General features: G+C 50.4%; 1 protein-coding gene across 3 annotated transcripts; it reads right to left on the bottom strand.

Moving 5' to 3' along the window:
* Nucleotides 1-3003: 3003 nt before the first annotated feature.
* Nucleotides 3004-23257, bottom strand: fubp3 (far upstream element (FUSE) binding protein 3). Of its 3 annotated transcripts, none has more exons than XM_062483985.1 (19): nt 23044-23257; nt 18091-18199; nt 16145-16175; nt 15884-15933; nt 15660-15731; nt 15389-15446; nt 15098-15260; nt 14887-14985; nt 14686-14790; nt 14485-14587; nt 14086-14186; nt 12731-12853; nt 11586-11727; nt 7244-7404; nt 6645-6718; nt 5627-5703; nt 5442-5513; nt 4838-4968; nt 3004-4410 (listed from the first exon to the last, which is right to left on the bottom strand). In XM_062483985.1, exons 1-19 carry the CDS (start codon nt 23140-23142, stop codon nt 4402-4404), a joined length of 1779 nt encoding a protein of 592 aa, XP_062339969.1. In that variant the 5' UTR covers nt 23143-23257; the 3' UTR covers nt 3004-4401. The 3 variants fall into 3 exon arrangements, with proteins under 3 accessions (XP_062339969.1, XP_062339968.1, XP_062339970.1); XM_062483984.1 differs by having other exon boundaries at nt 16145-16178; nt 23044-23255; XM_062483986.1 differs by lacking the exon at nt 12731-12853 and having other exon boundaries at nt 16145-16178; nt 23044-23252.
* Between the last annotated feature and the right edge of the window lie 1017 nt (nt 23258-24274).

Below are 24274 nucleotides of genomic sequence, written 5' to 3'. Positions count from 1 at the left end.
CCGGGAAACAGCTGCTTTTTATGAACGCGCAGCCCCTCCTACATGTGGTCCCATTCCCAGATGATTCCTCCGCGCGCTGAATAGGATCCGTTCTCAAAGATTGATTTACATTTATTGCATTTCAGCATTCATTGGTCTTAAGAGGCTTCAAATCCGAACTAAAAGGCGAGGCCAGTGGGGTGGGACTGCTCCTAATAAAGAGGACTTAAATGAATTGAAATGGGGTAACGCATGAATTTGATTTGCTTATTTATGCATTAACCTGCATTATTAGAGGCTGCTAAAGACATGGCATGTCAGGATCTGTTCAACTGTTCTATTGAAAACTATTTAGACCATTATTTTCGCAATTTAAAGCTTATGAGTTACAATGGTGTGATTGACAGTCATTAAACACAATCAAGTTTTAAAAACGTCAATGTGAAAAAGAGTTTGAAAAAGGTTATTACATTTTTTTTTCTAGCAGTTGTTAACATGTAAATGTCTGCCTTTGGCTCATGTTTCATAAAAACGAAATATTATTTTTTAGGGGGATTAGGGTTCAATAAAACAGTTTCACGCTTTTCTAGGAAAATAACACAAAAAGTATCATGAATATACTAGAGATACATTTCCTATAATGTTTCAATTTTTATTACTATTATATTTTATAAAAATATTTAAAAATAACATTATGAAGACCACTTATATTTTCAGAACATTAATTGGTATGTCATAAGATATTTAGTTAAAAATAGTTTTGATAATAAAACATACATTTTACATTTTGAGATTATAATTTACTGCAATTATATAAATAAAATAATCTTCTAATCCCCAGCACCTTGTAAAGGAGGCAGCCGTCAGACTGGGAGACGACCAGAGAGACATTTTCCTGCAGCTCATATCCCCAGAGCTGCCCGGCCGGCTGATGTCTGAAGAGCATACCTGAGCGCAGCGACAGACTGGAGAGCGGCACCCTGGGGTCCTCCTGCGGGCGATTATAAAGAGATTAAGGTGTGGGCCCCCCGTGGAGGGGCCGGCCAGGGCTTATCTCCAGGAGGGGAGAGAGGTGCACCGGGGGTGGGAAGGGGGGGAGAACACCTGCTTACAGAAACTGGAGCTCTTGTGAAGGGGAGGGGTCAAGGAACAAAAATGTGTGTGTGACGGTGTGTATCTACATTTCCCATCAGCAGCAAAGTGCTGAGATTTACTCTCAAATTTCAAAGCAAGTTCCACTGTTTAAAATGTAACACTGAAAGAGACGATACACACACACACAGACAATCTGTCAAGGCCACTTGACACTCACAAAGACGCGTATGAAACTAAAAATAAAGTTCAGCTACTTAGATCTGATTTTCTGACTCATTACTTTAGTTACCCGTTGTCATGGCAGCAGTGAAACTAGCAGTGTCAGCTTCCTGCTGTAGAGAGGTCTGCGCGTGTTGCATGCTGGGAGATCAGGGCTCAACATGCTAGTAAACCCATCACACTGACAACCACCTTAAACTTAATGAAATCATTTCGCTGACGTATTTTTTTATCCCAAACTCCCAGTGAGCTATGCCCTTTCCTGGTCTTCCAGGCCTGTTCAGCATGCTGTCAGTTACAAGCCATGCTGTCCCATCATCCCTCAGGAACATGCGTGGCGGTCCAGAAGCACGAAAGCTGAGAGAATCTTACTGAATGAGCACCGCCAAGGCTAGGTTCACCTGGGAAGAAGGTCATATTGTGACATCAGCATCCGTCCACATAGCTCCTTAGGCTTGGGCGATCTGCCCACCAGGCCTGGACCCCCCAGAGCAGCCCGTTACAGAAGCAGCTGGGGTACAGGACAGGACAGCAGGCTGGGGTACAGGACAGGACAGCAGGCTGGGGTACAGGACAGGACAGCAGGCTGGGGTACAGGACAGGGCAGCAGGCTGGGGTACAGGACAGGGCAGCAGGCTGGGGTACAGGACAGGACAGCAAGCCCCAGGCTGGGGTACAGGGCAGGGCAGCGGGCTGGGGTACAGGACAGGGCAGCGGGCTGGGGTACAGGACAGGGCAGCGGGCTGGGGGGTTCAGGATTTGAAAACAGCTGCACAGAATCTATGAGCTGGCCGGTAGGGTCCTCTATGGGGCTGGACCCCCACAGAGAGTAGTGAGGACAAAGAGGACAAGGAGAGTAGTGAGGACAGCCCAGCCTGTAGCGGCCAACAGGCTGGGCTGGACCAGGGATGGGTCTGGGCTGGACCAGGGATGGGTCTGGGCTGGACCAGGGATGGGTCTGGGCTAGGGACAATTAGAGCCAGAGACAAAATAACAATGATCCTGAAGACGGTGTGAGGGGAGAGTGTGTCTGATAAATAACAATGATCCTGACTACCTTTCAGTAGTTTCTGTTAAACGACAAATCTGGCAACATGAGCCCTTGTCAAGAGGATCCATGTTCTCAACTAGCGAATACAGCTGCCAAAACACTCATTCCCCCCCCTCCCACACACCAGCAGCAGGACAAGAATATCAGTTCAGATGCTCTAAATCACCTCCTGTACCTCCTCCCTCATCAGCAACAAGCCTGGACACCTGATGAAGACCAATGAATGTGTTTTAATGCAGTATTTATGATCTAAATAGTTACCATGTCACCAGCAGCATGTCACCTACAGTGCTCGTGTGTGTGTGTGCGTGCGTGTGTGTGCGTGTGGGGGCTGAGATGAGCTGGAGGAAGGATGCCATCATGTGTTCTCACCACATGACTAACCCAACCACAAGAGGGGCTTGTGGATCGTTTATTAGAGTTTGGGAACTGGCAAAGTAATGTGCTGTAGAAAATATAGATTTTCAGTTTATAAGACATACGTAACGTACAGTTTACTTCTATACATTTATATAATAGACTGTTAGGCTTGCAACCTCAGCAAACGTTTCAGATGTGAAACCGAATAATCATAATGCCGCACTAACGGAATTGTGACAAGAAAATCTAAATTCATAAATGGCAAAAAAATATTATTTTAACAGAACACAATAAAGGTAGTCTTTTGACGTTTTTAATACACGGTTACCTGTACACGAGGAAAAAAACACTAAAATTAAACATTTCAAAATTATAATATCCCTTTTCATTAAGCAATGAAGTTAATACTAGATTCATTTAACTAATCAATCATACATATATTAGATCACACAAAGTAGAAAGAAAAATAATGAATTAAAAAGTTAGCTGGACTGTACACGTCGCCCCAGTGTGTACGGGTGGGGCGGTGGGGTGGTACCAAATAAGACAGTTTTGATCGTAATACTTAGAATATAAAAAACTACAATTAATTATTACACAGGTAGAATCCCGAGGCTTAGCAGTCTTGAATGATTCAGTTACAGAACATACATAAAACACATCTCATCGTTGTCCATAGCAAGATGCAACATCAAATTTCAAATGACACATTCACGATCTTTGAATATTTTCATTATGAAAACAGAACAAAAAACATGGGACAGTATTCCTGCAATAATGACTCAATGGAAGAAAAAAAAGTCTTTGATTTAATTATATATATATATTTTTAAATAAAGTATTTAGTCAAGTATCTGAGCATACATACATAGTTTTACAAGATAGCAAAGGCAAATAACTCACAATATGCAACATCCCTAACCCCATCAGATCATTGTAATAAAAAAATTATCCATTACATTTTCAAATGCCTAAAAAAAAAATTTATCTAAGAACTACAAGTTGTCAAAATATTACAGAATCCATCTTTGTTTCAAAAATGAAATAAGATATTGCACCTTTTTTTAAACCAGAGTACAATAACATGACAATGGAAAACAAAATACAAACACAACAGGAATTAAATTAGGAATTAACTGCCATTTGCCAACACACCTTGTATTTTGTAACAAAATAATATTTTTTTCTGTAACAAAACATCACAGTTTCATCTCACTGAATTAAAATGCTTTATGTAAAAGTAAAGAAAGACATTTTTTACACATTCTTAAAACATCATGACATAACATAACAGTATTCAAGACTGCTAAGCCCATAGTTACGATTTTATTGCAACAGAACTAGAAAAAATAGATTATATTGCGTTTGCTGAAATGTTACAACTCCGGGGTTCGTTTTGGCGGTTTAATTTGAATCAAAAAGTAAAATATAGAAAACAAAACGGCTCTCATATGTCCAAAAGGGATCCCGGAAATTGTCCATTCAAAATAATGGTGTACACAAGTATTTAGTAACAATTAAATGTTCCTGATTTAGAAATATTCTTTTTTTTTTTATTGTATAAGTCATTCTACAGCTAGTGTTTCTCACTAAGAAAAAAGTAAAAGTCTTCAAGGCGTTGCAAATCTAGAAACCTCTGTTACAAAAGGTTCGTTTTCCTCCCCAGTGATTCAAAACTCTTCAACTAAAGTTCCTCTCTAATTATCCTGCAAAACACAGAGCTCACGTCAGGAGACAGCACAGTCACATACGCATGCAGCTCAAAGCAGGCAGTCATGACAGTTTAGTTCAAAATCTGGAGTGTGTGCGTGTGAGCACGATGCAGGAGAGGGCGTGTGTGTGTTTGTGTGAGCGCGAGGCAGGAGAGGGCGTGTGTGTGTTTGTGTGAGCGCGAGGCAGGAGAGCGTGCGTGTGAGCGTGAGGCAGGAGAGGGCGTATGTGTGTGTGTATGAGCGCGAGGCAGGAGAGCGTGCGTGTGAGCGTGAGGCAGGAGAGGGCGTATGTGTGTTAGTGAGCGTGAGGCAGGAGAGGGCGTGCGTGTGTTTGTGTGAGCGCGAGGCAGGAGAGCGTGCGTGTGTTTGTGTGAGCGCGAGGCAGGAGAGGGCGTGTGAGCGCGAGGCAGGAGTGTGTCACCTGTAGTCCGGGGGCCTGTGTCTGCTGGGCTCCCTGGCCGTAGTACGCCCCCTGCTGCCGGTAGTACTCCACCCAGGCAGCGCTGTAGTCCGGGGGGGAGCTCTGCTGGGAGCCCGGCCCTGCTGCCTGGTCTGGGAACAGAGGAGACGTGGAGGGGATGAGAGGTGGTGGTGGAGGTGATGGTGCAGGTGCTAGTGATAGTGGAGGGGATGAGAGGTGATGGTGCAGGTGCTAGTGATAGTGGAGGGGATGAGAGGTGATGGTGCAGGGTTAGTGATAGTGGAGGGGATGAGAGGTGGTGGTGGAGGTGATGGTGCAGGTGCTAGTGATAGTGGAGGGGATGAGAGGTGGTGGTGGAGGTGATGGTGCAGGTGCTAGTGATAGTGGAGGGGATGAGAGGTGGTGGTGGAGGTGATGGTGCAGGTGCTAGTGATAGTGGAGGGGATGAGAGGTGGTGGTGGAGGTGATGGTGCAGGTGCTAGTGATAGTGGAGGGGATGAGAGGTGGTGGTGGAGGTGATGGTGCAGGTGCTAGTGATAGTGGAGGGGATGAGAGGTGATGGTGCAGGGTTAGTGATAGTGGAGGGGATAGTGGAGAGTCTTACTCTGTTTCTTGTAGTACTCCTCCCATGCCTTGCTGTAGTCTGGCCCACTGCTCTGGGTTTGGCTCTGCTGACCTGCACACACACACACACACACACACACACGGTCAAAAATGCTTCCATGCCCCCACCCTGAGGGGGTATACCTCTCCCCAGACTACCCCCCCACCTGCCCCCAGTAGGGTTACCTGGGTCCTGCTGGGCCTGGGGTTGCCAGGTCTGATATGTGGTTCCCCATCCTCCAGTCATGAAGGTCTGGGGTCCGCTGCAGCCAGACAGAGGGTTAGTGTTCAATTCTGTCCTCATACTTTAGTATTTATATAGTTTATTAAAAAGGCTTAAAAGATAGCAGACAGCTTCCAGCATGTTACTCGTGTTTCCCAGAGCAGGTCTCAGATAGACGGTCAGTAGATGTGTGTGTGTGCTAGACAGGGTCAGTAGATGTGTGTGTGTGCTAGACAGGGTCAGTAGATGTGTGTGTGTGCTAGACAGGGTCAGTAGATGTGTGTGTGTGTGCTAGACAGGGTCAGTAGATGTGTGTGTGTGCTAGACAGGGTCAGTAGATGTGTGTGTGTGCTAGACAGGGTCAGTAGATGTGTGTGTGTGCTAGACAGGGTCAGTAGATGTGTGTGTGTGCTAGACAGGGTCAGTAGATGTGTGTGTGTGCTAGACAGGGTCAGTAGATGTGTGTGTGTGCTAGACAGGGTCAGTAGATGTGTGTGTGTGCTAGACAGGGTCAGTAGATGTGTGTGTGCTAGACAGGGTCAGTAGATGTGTGTGTGCTAGACAGGGTCAGTAGATGTGTGTGTGCTAGACAGGGTCAGTAGATGTGTGTGTGTGCTAGACAGGGTCAGTAGATGTGTGTGTGTGCTAGACAGGGTCAGTAGATGTGTGTGTGTGCTAGACAGGGTCAGTAGATGTGTGTGTGTGCTAGACAGGGTCAGTAGATGTGTGTGTGCTAGACAGGGTCAGTAGATGTGTGTGCTAGACAGGGTCAGTAGATGTGTGTGCTAGACAGGGTCAGTAGATGTGTGTGTGTGCTAGACAGGGTCAGTAGATGTGTGTGTGTGCTAGACAGGGTCAGTAGATGTGTGTGTGTGCTAGACAGGGTCAGTAGATGTGTGTGTGCTAGACAGGGTCAGTAGATGTGTGTGTGCTAGACAGGGTCAGTAGATGTGTGTGTGCTTGGTTGTGGTTTCTACTCACTTCTGATGAGGAGTAGCTGCCGCCTGGGAGAAGGGGTTCAGACCAAAACTACTGTTACCTCCCATTCCTGACGCCTGGAGAGAAGAGGAGAGACAGGGAGGGGAGAGGAGAGGTGGGGAGGGAGAGAGAGGGAGGGGAGAGGGGGGGAGGGAGAGAGAGGGAGGGGAGAGGGGGGGAGGGAGAGAGAGGATGGGGGAGAGAAAGGAGAGGGAGAGAGAGGAGAGGGAGAGGATGGGGGAGAGAGAGGAGAGGGGAGAGAGAGGAGAGGGAGAGAGAGGATGGGGGAGAGAGAGGAGAGGGAGAGAGAGGATGGGGGAGAGAGAGGAGAGGGAGAGAGAGGATGGGGGAGAGAGAGGAGAGGGAGAGAGAGGATGGGGGAGAGAGAGGAGAGGGAGACCACACTTGTAGTTAAACGACCCAACAGGCCAGGTCAGGGAGCAGAGCCTCTGTTCACACCATGCTGGATCCTTCATGTTTAACCCTAACCATCCTGCTGGATTGGGTCAGCCTCAGTAGCCCTCCCCCACCAGCACATTGACATGTGCCCTCATGAATGTGTGTCCTGACAATAGAGGGCGGCTGGTGGAGGGACCACCTACCCCAATCTTCTCATCGATCAGCTGGCGAGCCAGCTCCATCTGCTGCGGGGTTCCCCGGACAGAGAACACCCTGACGCTGGGGTCTGTGCTGGGCGGGGGGTTCCTCTGCAGCTCCACGTGGGCCCCGGACTGCTGGTTTATGTTCTTGATGGTCTCTCCACCTGGGTGTCAGGGAGAGAGAGTGATTTGTGGTGATGTGTGACATTACAATGTGCTGTGATGTCACATCCTGTCAGTTTTAGCGTAGTGCCATATCCTCCCCTGCCCCACTAACACCAGCGCTACGCAGAGCCAGAACCCCTGCTCCCTCTGCTCCCCTCCAAGACTCCTGCTGCTGAGGTCAGGGGGAAGGAGGGGGCGATTATACCAGCAGGATGAAATAAAACATTTCTGGAGAAAAAGACTAAATTAAAGCGTATCCTCTTTCTGGGATATCGTTAGTCTCCCTCTTTAGCCTCTCACTCCAGGCTGCATGTTGTGCTCTGTGGAGAACGCAGGGAGTGAGGGGGAGACACCACCCGGCCCCCCTCACTCCTCCTCCTCTGGATCACAGCCTGGGGCTCTTCCCAACATCAATTACACGTCTGTCCGCTGGTGGCTAACACCACGGCGACCCAGGATGACCCCAGGATGACAACGCTCTCCCCCCTGTCACCAGACCTCACACGGGCCGGTGAGCTTTGTCAGGCAAATGAACCTTCTGCTTAATGAAGCCATTATGAGGTGCTCTGGTCGAACAGCACAGAGAATTGAAGACCTGACTATTCACTTCATGGACTGAGGCCTTGGAGCAGTCACATAATATAGGCCCATTAATGAGCCTGGTTTAGTGAGGGGGGGCAGAGTGAGGGACTGATGTGGGTTAGGCCCAGCAGCAGAACAGAAGACCTCCACGATGCTCTCAGTGTTTTATCTCCAGAGCAGGTTGCCTGCTAGCTAAGACGTTCTTCCCCACGTTGTATACTACACTACACTATACACTACGCTATACACTACACTACGCTATACACCACACTACGCTATACGCTATACACTACGCTATACACTACGCTATACACTACGCTATACACTACGCTATACACTACACTATACACTACACTATACACTACGCTACGCTATACACTACGCTACGCTATACACTACGCTACGCTATACACTACGCTACGCTATACACTACGCTACACTATACACTACGCTACACACTACGCTATACACTACGCTACACACTACACTATACACCACACTACGCTATACGCTACACACTACGCTACACACTACACTACGCTATACACTACGCTATACACTACGCTATACACTACGCTATACACTACGCTATACACTACGCTATACACTACGCTATACACTACGCTATACACTACGCTACACACTACGCTACACACTACGCTACACACTACGCTACACACTACGCTACACACTACGCTACACACTACGCTACACACTACGCTACACACTACGCTACACTACGCTATACACTACGCTACGCTACACACTACGCTATACGCTACACACTACGCTATACGCTACACACTACGCTATACGCTACACACTACGCTATACACTACACACTACGCTATACACTACGCTATACACTACGCTATACACTACGCTATACACTACGCTATACACTACACTACGCTATACACTACGCTACACACTACACTACGCTACACACTACACTACGCTATACACTACACTACGCTATACACTACGCTATACACTACGCTATACACTACGCTATACACTACACTACGTTATACACTACACTACGTTACACACTACACACTACACTACGCTACACACTACACTACGTTATATACTACGCTACGCTATACGCTACGCTATACGCTACGCTATACGCTACGCTATACGCTACGCTATACGCTACGCTATACGCTACGCTATACGCTACGCTATACGCTACGCTATACGCTACGCTATACGCTACGCTATACGCTACGCTATACGCTACGCTATACACTACGCTATACACTACGCTATACACTACACTACGCTATACACTACGCTATACACTACACTACGTTATACACTACGCTATACGCTACACACTACGCTATACACTACACTACGTTATACGCTACGCTACGCTATACGCTACGCTATACACTACGCTATACACTACGCTATACACTACGCTATACACTACACTACGCTATACACTACACTACGCTATACACTACACTACGCTATACACTACACTATGCTATACACTACACTATGCTATACACTACACTACGCTATACACTACGCTATACACTACACTATGCTATACACTACACTATGCTATACACTACACTATGCTATACACTACACTACGCTATACACTACACTACATGAAGACTTGTGACATGGATCAGTTCTGGAGAATCGACATGGTGGGTGAGAGCCTCAACACACCAGGGGACCGCATGGGTGCGTGTGTGAGGGTAAGAGCGTGCGTGTGTGAGAGCGTGCGTGTGTGAGGGTGAGAGCGTGCGTGTGTGAGGGTGAGAGCGTGCGTGTGTGAGGGTGAGAGCGTGCGTGTGTGATGGTGAGTGTGTGTGTGATGGTGAGAGAGTGTGTGTGATGGTGAGAGTGCGTGTGTGATGGTGAGAGTGTGTGTGTGATGGTGAGAGTGCGTGTGTGATGGTGAGAGTGCGTGTGTGATGGTGAGAGTGCGTGTGTGATGGTGAGAGTGCGTGTGTGATGGTGAGAGTGTGTGTGTGATGGTGAGAGTGCGTGTGTGAGGGTGAGTGTGTGTGTGATGGTGAGAGTGCGTGTGTGAGGGTGAGAGTGTGATGGTGAGAGTGTGATGGTGAGAGTGTGATGGTGAGAGTGTGTGTGTGAGGGTGAGAGTGTGTGTGTGATGGTGAGAGTGTGTGAGGGTGAGAGTGCGTGTGTGTGTGAGGGTGAGTGTGTCCTCAGTGCTGGGGCAGCAGGCTGGTCCTGGCATGGTAAAGATATTAATCACCGTCCTGTAAGACAGGCTGACACCCAGCCCAGCACCGCCCCACCCAGGACACTTCATATGCTAATGCTGGGGGGGCGGGGCCGGGATATTAGTTTCCCCGCGCCCCACATGCACAAAAGGCACTTGACATTTCTATTGCTGTGTTTTCACCATAGGTAGAGGGGCCCTATCTGATCACGCCCCACCACACACACACACACACACACACACAGGACGGCCCACACAGACACACACAGGACGGCCCACCACACAGACACACACACACAGGACGGCCCACACAGACACACACACACACACACACACACACACACACACACAGGACACACACACTGGCCTTCCAATGCAGTGGTCAATGACTTTTAAATAGCTGGCAATAGAGTGGGTATGAATAGCCAATAAGCTAATTCCTTTCATTCAACCAGCGTCTGCACTCTATCTATGTGAATGCTGCCCATTAGCTGCAGCCTGCCTTCTCATGATGGAGGGCCTCTATTATGCTGCCGCAACAATTAATGTCACATTACACACATTATCCCCGTCATTAAGCCTTTAAGAGGAGCCTGAATGCTGCTGGTGCTGTATGCATGAGGCTAGGGGGGCGGGGGGGCAGGGGGGAGGGGGGGCAGGGGCCACCTTGTGCTTCCCTCATCACTTTCTCCCCCCCCCCCCTCTCTCTGGGACAACCATGAGAAACAGCCCTGATGAAGAGGGCAGTAGAGCTGACCACCACCAGAACTAAATAAACATCTCGTTAGTAACTCGGGCTAGACTGAACAGTAGTACATGCTGGCTGTGTCCTGCCCTCAAGCCACTCAGGGCCCAACAGCTAGAATATTCTCTTGGGGAAAATAGGTAACTTGGCTAAAGACAAATCAGAAGTATGTGTGTCTGTTTGAGGCAGTCTGGGGGTCTGAGAGCTGCAGTCTGGGGGTCTGAGAGCTGCAGTCTGGGGGTCTGAGAGCTGCAGTCTGGGGGTCTGAGAGCTGCAGTCTGGGGGTCTGAGAGCTGCAGTCTGGGGGTCTGAGAGCTGCAGTCTGGGGGTCTGAGAGCTGCAGGCTGGACACAGAATACTGCATATATTAGAGGAGGACCAACTTCAAAACTACCCTACAGATGTGTGTGTGTGGTGGGGTGTCTACTATATGAGCTGAAGTGCCAGAGGGCTTTGCTATCAGTTACCATGCAGAGGAAATATTAGCAGTCGTTTTTGTGGGATTTAGAATGAAAGTGCTGACAAAACCATACCCAGCGCCCCCAGATCCAGCCCCCCAGACCCAGCCCCCCAGACCCAGCCCCCCAGACCCAGCCCCCCCTGCTGAAGACCGGGCCCCCCCAGACCAAGCCCCCCCTCACCTTTTCCGATCACCAGGCCACACTTGTCGGCAGGTATCGTGTAGGTGCCCTCCTGCAGGCCTCCGGGTGCAGCCATGCTCCAGTCGCCCCGGCCTCTCCCCCGGCCCCGTGGCCCCATGGGGCCTCCGAACCCATCCCGCTCCTGGGGGGAGAGAGGGGAGACACACCAGAGGCTCAGACAGCAGAACATGTCATCCTCCGGAGGCACAGCCAGCATCATCACGTGTTTATTCATTTAGCTTTAATCCAGACTGACATTCAGAACCCGTAACACCCGCTGTGTCTACTGAACATGGTCTACAGGACGTCTGGGCTCACCACCCTGTTCCTCCTGTGAGCCCAGTGGACCCCCAGCCCAGTGGACCCCCAGCCCTGTGGACCACCAGCCCTGTGGACCACCAGCCCTGTGGGACCCCCAGCCCTGTGGGACCCCCAGCCCTGTGGGACCCCCAGCCCTGTGGGACCCCCAGCCCTGTGGGACCCCCAGCCCTGTGGGACCCCCAGCCCTGTGGACCCCCAGCCCTGTGGACCACCAGCCCTGTGGGACCCCCAGCCCTGTGGGACCCCCAGCCCTGTGGGACCCCCAACATCTATAGGTGTGGGGTGAGGGGGGCCCAGGGGGTTGTGTGGGTGAGGGGGCCCCAGGGGGTTGTGTGGGTGAGGGGGCCCCAGGGGGTTGTGTGGGTGAGGGGGCCCCAGGGGGTTGTGTGGGTGAGGGGGGCCCAGGGGGTTGTGTGGGTGAGGGGGCCCCAGGGGGTTGTGTGGGTGAGGGGGGCCCAGGGGGTTGTGTGGGTGAGGGGGCCCCAGGGGGTTGTGTGGGTGAGGGGGCCCCAGGGGGTTGTGTGGGTGAGGGGGGCCCAGGGGGTTGTGTGGGTGAGGGGGGCCCAGGGGGTTGTGTGGGTGAGGGGGGCCCAGGGGGTTGTGTGGGTGAGGGGGGCCCAGGGGGTTGTGTGGGTGAGGGGGGCCCAGGGGGTTGTGTGGGTGAGGGGGGCCCAGGGGGTTGTGTGGGTGAGGGGGGCCCAGGGGGTTGTGTGGGTGAGGGGGGCCCAGGGGGTTGTGTGGGTGAGGGGGGCCCAGGGGGTTGTGTGGGTGAGGGGGGCCCAGGAGGGCCCAGCAGCCAGTGGTCTGAGGTGAGACCTGGTTACCTGAGAGAGAAGCCCCCCCCCAGCCAGGCCCAGCCAGAGGGAAAGGGGGTCCTGGGGGGGCAGAGGGGGCCCCAGACTGGCCCTGTCTGGAAGCCATGCAGAGAGAGACTGGGCAGGGGAGGGCTGGGGGAGGAGGGGGGTTAGGCGGGTCATGGCTCATTAAAGTGAAGGATCAAAGCAGTTTAACTATTGGCTCAACATTCATAACTGACTAAATATGCATTACCAACCAGAACAGGCATGATTAACAATAACAAACTTGGGTGTCTGGGGTTACCTGGTCAGGTAGGGGTCAGAGAGGGTTACCTGGGCTGTGTGTCGGGTCAGAGAGGGTTACCTGGGCTGTGTGTTGGGTCAGAGAGGGTTACCTGGGCTGTGTGTTGGGTCAGAGAGGGTTACCTGGGCTGTGTGTCGGGTCAGAGGGTTACCTGGGCTGTGTGTCGGGTCAGAGGGTTACCTGGGCTGTGTGTTGGGTCAGAGGGTTACCTGGGCTGTGTGTGGGGTCAGAGAGGGTTACCTGGGCTGTGTGTCGGGTCAGAGGGTTACCTGGGCTGTGTGTTGTCAGGTAGGGGTCAGAGAGGGTTACCTGGGCTGTGTGTGGGGTCAGAGAGGGTTACCTGGGCTGTGTGTGGGGTCAGAGGGTTACCTGGGCTGTGTGTTGTCAGGTAGGGGTCAGAGAGGGTTACCTGGGCTGTGTGTGGGGTCAGAGAGGGTTACCTGGGCTGTGTGTGGGGTCAGAGGGTTACCTGGGCTGTGTGTTGTCAGGTAGGGGTCAGAGAGGGTTACCTGGGCTGTGTGTCGGGTCAGAGAGGGTTACCTGGGCTGTGTGTGGGGTCAGAGAGGGTTACCTGGGCTGTGTGTGGGGTCAGAGAGGGTTACCTGGGCTGTGTGTTGGGTCAGAGGGTTACCTGGGCTGTGTGTGGGGTCAGAGAGGGTTACCTGGGCTGTGTGTCGGGTCAGAGGGTTACCTGGGCTGTGTGTTGTCAGGTAGGGGTCAGAGAGGGTTACCTGGGCTGTGTGTTGGGTCAGAGGGTTACCTGGGCTGTGTGTGGGGTCAGAGAGGGTTACCTGGGCTGTGTGTCGGGTCAGAGGGTTACCTGGGCTGTGTGTTGTCAGGTAGGGGTCAGAGAGGGTTACCTGGGCTGTGTGTGGGGTCAGAGAGGGTTACCTGGGCTGTGTGTCGGGTCAGAGGGTTACCTGGGCTGTGTGTTGTCAGGTAGGGGTCAGAGAGGGTTACCTGGGCTGTGTGTCGGGTCAGAGGGTTACCTGGGCTGTGTGTTGGGTCAGAGGGTTACCTGGGCTGTGTGTCGGGTCAGAGGGTTACCTGGGCTGTGTGTGGGGTCAGACAGGGTTACCTGGGCTGTGTGGACCAGCTCGTTGATGAGGTGGACTGCGTGCTGGCAGCGGTCTGGCTGACCCATCACCTGGGCGACCCTGTCTGGACTGATCCCATCATCTGGAGGGAGAAACATGTCACTAGTGGCACACACACCTCTCACTACCAGTACCACAGATACCCCCCCAGCCCAGCCAGGTGAGAGGGGGGATAGAGGAGAAGTGTCCCAGCCGGGGGGGGGGGGGGGGGGGGCAGGGGTCGCTGTAGCAGAGCTCAAATGGCACCAGATCATGGTCCTCTCAGACTACTGGCACAGAGTGTAGCCTGCACACACACACACACACAGTGTAGGACACACACACACACACACACAGTGTAGCCTGCGTACACACACACACACACACAGTATTATCCTCACCTGGTTTGAACTGGATCCGGACCCCAGCATCGTTCTGGATCTTCTTGATCATCTCTCCGTTCCTGCCGATGACGATGCCCACTGCAAACCTGGGCACGGCCACCTGGGGGGGGAGGAGGAACTGAGCACACTGCAGCGTCCTGATCTCTGAGAGACGACTGATGCAGGTGTGTTACAGGTGATGAGTGATCCAGGTCTTACATCCAGACTGCTGCCTCCCAGCCTGGCTCCAAAGTCCCCCCTGCCCGCCCTGAAGTCTCCCTGGTCCTTGTCTCTGATGATCTCCACCACCAGCTCCCGGGCTTGCTGCACGCGCACACACACACAGAAGTGAGTGTCCAGGTTGTGTGTGTTTGTGTATTCAAGGACTATGTGTGTGTGTGTGTGTGTGTGGTGACCTACCTGAACCTTGTAGGGGTCACCAGTGATTCTCAGAGGCTTGTCAGCTCCGGTGGGCATGGGACCATCCTGGATCATGATCATCTTCACCCCTGTTCTCTCCTGCAGGACACACACACACACACATTTCTATATGACTAAATGTAAATGTATATGACTGAAGAACACCATCTATTCCAGCTGATTTAAAGCGTTTGGTCCCGTGGCTCCACACCTGCAGCTGCTTGATGGTGTCTCCTCCCTTGCCGATCACCAGCCCCACCTTGCTGGCCGGGATGAGGAGCTCCTGAATGGCGCTGTTGCCGTCCATGTCGCTATGGAAACCCGGACCGTTCCGACACCGGTCCACAATCTGGCTGAGGAGACGCTTGGCCTGCCTGTTCACACACACACACAGTTACACACACACACAGTTACACACACAGTTACACACACAGTTACACACACACCCTCTCCTAGTGTCAACAAGTGGAACTATTGCCTGGTAGCTGATATGGATACTTACTCAATGCTCTCTGGGCTCCCTGTCAAGGTGCAGGGCCGGTCCATCATGCCTCCACTGTCTGTTGACACACACACAAACACACACGGTCAGAACTCCCTGACAGTATCTGGACCGGAGCCTGCTGGTCTGGCCTCAGATTCAGAGATGACTAGGAATCTACTGTGGTCTGCTGGTATCTACACAGATGACTAGGAATCTACTGTGGTCTGCTGGTATCTACACTTGAACACTAGCTGTGGATAATGGGCCTCTGCTCTCAGTCAGAACGTACCGGCAGCAATCTGGATCTTACAGCCGGACTCCAGCTGGATTCTCGTTATCTGTTCTCCTCCTCGTCCAATGACTGACCAGCGGAGGGAGGGGAGAGGAGAAGAGGGGAGATTGGAAAAGGTCAAGCTTGTGGCAGTTTGAAACGAGCTCAGGTCAACAGCTGTAGGTAGGGTGAGATTGAGTCAATCGTTCAAATTGAGTTGACAGAACTAAAGGTGGACTTACTGAATCCAACCATCTTATCAGGCACTTTGAAGTCTTCTGTCATAATAGCCCTGAGCAGAAGGAGAGAAGGAGAAGAGGAGGGATAGAGGGGGAGAGGGAGGGAGAAAAAAAATCAATGTGGTGACCCTGACATTCAGAAAGACCGCTCTGATGGTTGTGCAGGTGATGAGAACATGCTACTTGACTGAGACAGACATGTCGACACGCAGCCAGACTCATAATCCCACAGATCATCGCTGGCAGAAGGCATGCAAGGCTCACCTTTGATGTACCATTCCACCAAGCTGGTTACCTACTGGAAAACAGAGAGATCAGAATGTGGTCAATCAAGCTGAAACAGAGCGAGGTAGGCCTGGCTACACCAGGCTGGGGGGGGTGGAAGGAGTCAGGCTGAGAGGAGAGGGAGGGAGGAGGGGAGGGAGGTAGGGGGGAGAGGGGAGCAGATGGAGATGACTGACTGCACTGTGTCAGTGTCTGACCCACAGCGGGGTGCCACACTGCTATGGAAATTAGACGCGTGTGTGTGTGTGTGTGAGAGAGAGAGAGAGTCATTCTGAGAGGTGCTCGTCGGGTCACTGGTTTCTGGTAGTGACTTGACTGCTGCCAGACGTCCAGGGGGTCTGCTGGGTCAGTGGGGATGCTCACACCAGACCTGATGTCTACAGACGCCTCACGCAATTTTATGGTCGTTTGCACTTATTTTCACTGCTAGAAATGAATTGAGGTAAAGACCTGGAATGGGATTGCTGTTGCTATGAATATAAAGGGCTATAGGGTACCCAATGTGACTCCAGTTGCAGGCCAAGCACTGAGGTGGAATAAATCCCGGAGGAAAACAAAACGAAAAACCTCTCAAATCTGCAGAACGGAAGATAGGGTTGATACAGGGCCCTGCCCCTCACCCTCCTGACAGCACAACAGTGAAAACAGCAAAGCACATTTAAATGTGTCACATGTTACAAAGAGTTACATCATAAAGAACATGCAGACAGAGAAGAATCTTGTGGGTGTGAACATTTTGCACGTATCTGTGAGAATGTCTCAGATTGAATCTCTGGCAGATATGGTGGTATGATTAAACAACCTGTCCAGGAATTTCCAACATTCTATAATCTGCTGATTATGTCAGACAACGCCAGCACACACACCTATGAGAGCAGCTCAGCATCTAGCAGGCAGGGGTAGAGCATTTGACTGCAGATTGGGAGGTTGCAGGTTCAAATCCCCCTGTACATCTTTTGCAGATTCCATCATTGTTCCTACTATACACCTCTGAACGGACAGCTGGCTCATGCCGGACAAGGTCGTAAATGAGCGCGCCCGCTAACGCTCTCCTGACCTCGATGCAGGCCCAGGTCACCTGACCACAGTATGCTGCCACATGGAACCAAGGTCACCTGACCACAGTATGCTGCCACATGGAGGGGGCTAATTGGCTGAAGGAGGCCATCCAGTTATGTAATTAGGTTAGCTGCAGCTCTCCTGACACAAGGTCTCTGTTAACCTAGCCTGCTAGCTATCTGATAATCTGCTAGCTAGCTGTAAACCTTGCCAGCCTAATAACATGCTAGCCAGCCTGTTAGCCCGTTAGCCAGTTAGCCCGTCAGCCCGTCAGCCAGCATGTTGGCCCTCCAGCAGCAGCTCGAGGTGGGCAGCAGGAGGAGGATGGCGCAGGTAGGGTGGTTTCCTCACCAGCAGGCCTACCCCCAGCAGGCCTACCCCCAGCAGGCCTACCCCCAGCAGGCCTACCCCCAGCAGGCCTACCCCCAGCAGGCCTACCCCCAGCAGGCCTACCCCCAGCAGGCCTACCCCCAGCAGGCCTACCCCCAGCAGGCCTACCCCCAGCAGGCCTACCCCCAGCAGGCCTACCCCCAGCAGGCCTACCCCCAGCAGGCCTACCCCCAGCAGGCCTACCCCCAGCAGGCCTACCCCCAGCAGGCCTACCCCCAGCAGGCCTACCCCCAGCAGGCCTACCCCCAGCAGGCCTACCCCCAGCAGGCCTACCCCCAGCAGGCCTACCCCCAGCAGGCCTACCCCCAGCAGGACAGGTCTGTTCTTCAGTTAGTGTGTGAAGTTGAAAGTGTCAGTGCACTTGACAAAGTGTGCAAACTGCAAACTTTCATGGCGAATAAAACCCATTCTGATTCTGATTTGTGCGTGTGTGTGTGTGTGTGCATGCGTGTGCAGCACCTTGCGGGGCAGCTTACCTCCGTCGTCCATGGAGCGTTTCTGTGCTGCGTAACCATAGAGACTGGGATCAACTACTGAGTTGTTGTTCATGTGGGGCATCTGCTCTCCTCCCATTTTAGCTGCAATCTGGGGGAGAGAGAGAACATCATGACATGACAACATCAAACTAGTTACAAACAACATGACTATGGAACCATTTTACCTGGGCGGAGCCAAGACACACCAGGCAGTCTGAGTACTCAACTCTAAATTAGCCACCTGTCCATTCTAATTATCTCCGTGTTCTCCAGAGACGAACACTGAAACCTGGACACACAAAGCACCAAGCTCCCCTAATCTCCCTCGTCCCTTTGAGAAGTGTACAGTTTCACTCAAATTACACTCAATTGAGATCTCAGTCTGGCAAGAAATTGATGTAATTTTGTTGTAAAGATACAGTAACGCCAATTACAGGCAGCCAATTAGAGACATCAGTCACCTGCAGCACCATCATCCTCCACTCTCAGGAGTGGCGGGTTACCCTAACCCTTCAAGATACGCTGGGGGGGGGGGGGGGGGGGGCTGGACACACACACCCACAGACTGTTCGTGCAACATAACCATCTTTCCTGGTAATGTTGAGGGGCCTAACCCTGTAAAGCCTGGCCTAACCCTGTAAAGCCAGGCCTAACCCTGTAAAGCCAGGGCTAACCCTGTAAAGCCAGGCCTAACCCTGTAAAGCCAGGCCTAACCCTGTAAAGCCAGGGCTAACCCTGTAAAGCCAGGGGAGGGCCTAACCCTGTAAAGCCAGGGGAGGGCCTAACCCTGTAAAGGCAGGCCTAACCCTGTAAAGCCAGGCCTAACCCTGTAAAGCCAGGCCTAACCCTGTAAAGCCAGGCCTAACCCTGTAAAGCCAGGCCTAACCCTGTAAAGCCAGGGGAGGGCCTAACCCTGTAAAGGCAGGCCTAACCCTATGCCAGCTATGCACGCTGCACATCACCACCCAGAGGCTGTAAAGTACAACAAGGTTAACACACACATGGGAGTCAGACCAGACAACCAGCCACTTGTTAGAGCTGGTCTGGGAGGAGAGGAGGAGCTGGTCTGGGAGGAGCTGGGGGTGAGGGGGGTTACTCTGCGGGAGTCTAGAAGCTGGAGCCCTAACCAGGGGAGGGGCTGAGGGAGAAACTGAGTCTGACTAAGACCTTGGAATCCACATTCCACATCTTAAATAACCAGAAAAAAACATACAGAATTTCACCCTTCAAAATAGGTGGGTGTTTTTAATTGTATCCTTAATTTGTAATATATCACAACCATAGTAGTTTTGTTAAAGTACATTAGTCACAGAGAAGCTGTAGGCTTGCAGGAAGGACTTGCTAGGAGCTCATAAAAAAGGAGCTGATAAATGTCTGGAGTACTTGGTGTACTACAACCAGATAGAAGAATCTCCAGAGAGATTATGCAACATACAGGCTGTGTTCTAGCACACAGTGACCCAAGTTCTAGCACAGACCAGTACTACTACATCAGATGAAATTAGAATCAATAAACATTGTGCTGCCTTCGGATCATTGTGACACCGTCGTGGCAGCACAAGGGTTAAAGACAATTTCTAGAATCCATAACTGGGAGGGGGGGGTCTATTTTAAGGTCAAAGCCCCCCCTTTAATAATGCAGCTGCACATGCAGCCTGGAGCTGCCCCTGCAGCCAGGGGTTAGGTGGGGGTCTTTACCACCAGGACACACATGCTGCCCTTCTCAGGCCCTGGTCACACTGGTCTGGAAGCAACATCTACTACTAGCTACCAGACAGTGTAAAGTACCATCTCAGCTACCAGACACAGTGTAAAGTACCATCTCAGGTACCAGGCACAGTGTAAAGTACCATCAGGTACCAGACACAGTGTAAAGTACCATCTCAGCTACCAGGCACAGTGTAAAGTACCATCTCAGCTACCAGACACAGTGTAAAGTACCATCTCAGCTACCAGGCACAGTGTAAAGTACCATCTCAGGTACCAGACACAGTGTTAAGTACCATCTCAGGTACCAGACACAGTGTAAAGTAACATCTCAGCTACCAGACACAGTGTAAAGTAACATCTCAGCTACCAGACACAGTGTAAAGTACCATCTCAGCTACCAGACACAGTGTAAAGTACCATCTCAGGTACCAGGCACAGTGTAAAGTACCATCTCAGCTACCAGGCACAGTGTAAAGTACCATCTCAGCTACCAGGCACAGTGTAAAGTACCATCTCAGGTACCAGACACAGTGTTAAGTAACATCTCAGCTACCAGGCACAGTGTAAAGTACCATCTCAGGTACCAGGCACAGTGTAAAGTACCATCTCAGGTACCAGGCACAGTGTAAAGTACCATCTCAGGTACCAGACACAGTGTTAAGTACCATCTCAGCTACCAGGCACAGTGTAAAGTACCATCTCAGGTACCAGACACAGTGTTAAGTAACATCTCAGCTACCAGGCACAGTGTAAAGTACCATCTCAGGTACCAGGCACAGTGTAAAGTACCATCTCAGCTACCAGGCACAGTGTAAAGTACCATCTCAGCTACCAGGCACAGTGTAAAGTACCATCTCAGGTACCAGACACAGTGTTAAGTAACATCTCAGCTACCAGGCACAGTGTAAAGTACCATCTCAGGTACCAGGCACAGTGTAAAGTACCATCTCAGGTACCAGGCACAGTGTAAAGTACCATCTCAGGTACCAGACACAGTGTTAAGTACCATCTCAGCTACCAGGCACAGTGTAAAGTACCATCTCAGGTACCAGACACAGTGTTAAGTAACATCTCAGCTACCAGGCACAGTGTAAAGTACCATCTCAGGTACCAGGCACAGTGTAAAGTACCATCTCAGGTACCAGGCACAGTGTAAAGTACCATCTCAGGTACCAGACACAGTGTTAAGTAACATCTCAGGTACCAGACAGTGTAAAAGGGCAACCAGGAGGGACAGCTGAACATGCTGTATTGGGGTGGGAAACTGAACCCCTCTGGTCAGCTGCAGCCTGGGTGCCAGTCAGCTGCAGCCTGGGTGCCAGTCAGCTGCAGCCTGGGTGCCAGTCAGCTGCAGCCTGGGTGCCAGTCAGCTGCAGCCTGGGTGCCAGTCCAGAGGTTAGCTCAGCTGAGGACAAGGCTGGTGGGCACCCCGGGAGGAGGGGGGGGTCGAATCCCATGTGCCATATGCTCATCCTGTTCAGAAGAATGTGTTTTAGTGGGGCCTGCAGCTTGTCTAGGGAGACACGAGAGACAAGGCTTTACAGACGGCCTCAGGGTTGTATTAGTGTCCTGTTGCAAGTCTGGTTTGTCGTTTCCATGATGTGCAACTCAGGAGTACAGGACAAGGCGGGGGACGTGTGTGAGACATGACTCGGCAAACAGGTGTGTTTAAGCACTGTGAAAAACACACCTGCATCACAGACACGTACATTGTTAGGCACTGACAAGTGTGAGAGGCTGTGCTGTGTAATGTACAATTCTCTGCATTCAAAACCTGCTACAATGTTCATAAACAGGGCTCTGGGGCCACCTGAGCCTGTGTTTCAGTCCACTGGTCATGTCACTGAAAGCTCCTGAGACAGGAAGCTGAGAGCTACACTTGCTGCGAGGGCACATGGTCTTAAAACCACACATTATGGAGAGGTGAAAATAGTGCAAGAACTGAAAGATATGATTGGGTATAGGGCATAGACACAGGATATTGTGACAAATGTCCGTGGTTTAGAAATGGCTCCATTTTACACTGCGCACACTAGTTGCTTCGTGCTCACTGCCTGCCTTAAATCCATATGGACATTTTACGTCGACTTTAAAAAGTTGAGCTCGTTATCCAGCTAAATGCATAACTGGCTAACGTTTTAGGACAGCGAGTAAGACTGACCAGCTGTCAATGAACCCGTTATTTTGGTACAAGGAATTTGTTGTAACAACGCGGGTATACTAGAGTTGCATAAAAATATTGCCATCTTTGCTCTGACTATGTTCCACTCAAGTCCTTCCGCAAAACGAAGAATTAGCTAGCTACAAAAGCTAACGTCTGTCTACTGTAAGCAAGACTTGTTGCTAATGTAAACGAAATGTAAAGTTGAATTTGAATACGTAACAAATCAAGCTAGCTATCTTAGTAAACAATGTTATAAATTGCTAATACGACCTACTATTATAATAAACTAATTTAAAACGCCAGCAACGTTCGACAGCTTGCTAAAAGTCAAAGATGCCAACCCACACTAGCTCTGGTAGCTAGCTAGCTTGCAGCACGATTCGTGGGATTAGCACAGTAGCTATGCTACCTAGCGCTACCTAGCAGCCAAGTGAGTAGGCAGTAACACTTATCCTGGGTGACCGACATTACTTTACTCAGAATGTTCTTTTTTCCCTGGCAAACAAAATAACAGATACAAGTTAAATAGCCGGATTTGGTTGACAGCTAACTAACTTTTGACAGCGTGGTTGAAATCAGCTGATAGACTGGCTTCGCCACGAACTAGGCCACAACCACAACTGGTCATCCTAGCTGGATGCATCAGCTCGTGCTGGCTAGCGAGCTACAGCTAACTAGCTAGCTTTAACTTCTGAGGCTTTACAACAGGTTGCAGTTTGTTGCTGTGCCTAGTTTTTTAAAAGTTTCCTTCACTTCTATATCACGCAAGTTACGCTTCAGTTACGTCAGTATTGTTTTGCCTAATTGTTGACTTGTTCTTGGGACTGTTTATGAAGTGTTATTGGCCCGCATTCTCTAATCTGCTCGCACAGCAATGCTGGGAGTCTTAGCACTGGGACCGTATGGCTTGTTCGCTAGCCTGCTAGCTGTGCTTACAGGAGGACTGTTTTTTTCGAGTGAAGGGGGGGGGGGGGGTATGGGTGTAAGCTGGTTAAAAAGTGCACTCCGCCACCACGCCGAAATGTCTTGCTCGTTTGTCGTCTGAAATATATCAGTGACTCATCGGTGAAATGTATTACCTGTCGAGCCCGGTGTAAAGCGTCAGCGAAGCCATCCGCTTTCGTTCCAGGCTGAGCCACCGCGGCCTGTCCCTGCACCAGCTCCGCCATCATCATCATCCCTACTACGGCAGCTCTCAGAAACACCGAAAAAAGCACTGGCGAGCAGACAGAGCGACACACGCGCCGACCCCAGGAAGAGGAAGCTGTTTGTGCAGAAGTTAAATCTCGCGAGTGCCGCGTCAAGCATCCGTTGACAGAGAGCGCTCTCTTCTGAAGACACGCGTTACTTGGCGTAGAAGATTAGCGTTTCACCGGAAGAAGATTCCAGTTTGTGATTGTGCTCAAGTAAATCCTAGCTATATGATAATGATAATTTTCAGACTTGTTGAAATAATACATTACGTGAAGCATTTTTATGAACATTTCTATGTGAAGTGTCTGGCAATGCGCTGGGATGCTGTTTGTTATAATTTGAGCCTCCATGCATGATTAAACCAGACTATCTTTGAGCACAACCTTATTAGGTTACATACAAGAAAGAGTCAACAACGTAAACGATCAACTAATCTTTCGTTTTGTTACAATGAAACTATTTTAAATCCACACAATAAAATCACACATTCAAAACATTCGTGACCACTTTATTATCACCTGTGCGTTTCTCTTTGCTCAATATATAATTCATGTCCCATCCTGAAAAGTTTCGTTCTATCCTATTGACCTGACTCTAATGGGGATACAATAGGGGAACCAACGTGGTCAGACTAAAACAGTTGCAGATTGGAAAGACAAAAATATTGAAATATTGAATTTCATCCTCAGCACATGTGGAAGCATCTATTGTTACACATCTGGCAAACGTTCTGGACAGAGGAGAGTAAAATTGCTGCAAATTTCTAGACTATTTATGCAAAACAGTTTCCTTCCTCTAAAATTGCACCCAAGCCATGAGAAAATGACAAACCACGATTTAAACAAAATAGGGTTAATAAAAAAAAACACATGAAAAAAGAAACATTCAATTTGAAATATATAAATATTCAGGACCTGGCTTCACACCGTGCAATTCAAACAAAGTGTCTGTTTCTTTCAAATGTGAACAGTGTGTTGTGTTCTCTACAGGCCTGTGTGTTTAACCTCCTGGAGGCACAGGCATGAACACACACACATTCTCACTCACACTCTCTCACACTCTCACTCACTCTCTCACACACTCTCACACACACTCTCACACACTCTCACACACAAG

Source organism: Osmerus eperlanus, chromosome 18 (genome assembly GCF_963692335.1).
Source record: "Osmerus eperlanus chromosome 18, fOsmEpe2.1, whole genome shotgun sequence".
Lineage (NCBI taxonomy): Eukaryota > Metazoa > Chordata > Actinopteri > Osmeriformes > Osmeridae > Osmerus > Osmerus eperlanus.
The sequence above is the reverse complement of the archived record's forward strand: the minus strand, read 5'-3'. Positions and strand labels throughout refer to the sequence as shown.

Excerpts from the sequence above, each read along its gene's own strand:
- fubp3 (XM_062483984.1), bottom strand. The coding sequence starts at position 23,142 with ATGATGATGATGGCGGAGCTGGTGCAGGGACAGGCCGCGGTGGCTCAG. Across the intron at positions 12,854-14,085 it reads AGCTGGTCCACACAGCCCAG|CCCTCCCCTGCCCAGTCTCT; the intron begins GTAACCCTGTCT and ends CTCCTCCCCCAG. Across the intron at positions 4,969-5,441 it reads GGAGTACTACAAGAAACAGA|ACCAGGCAGCAGGGCCGGGC; the intron begins GTAAGACTCTCC and ends CTCTGTTCCCAG.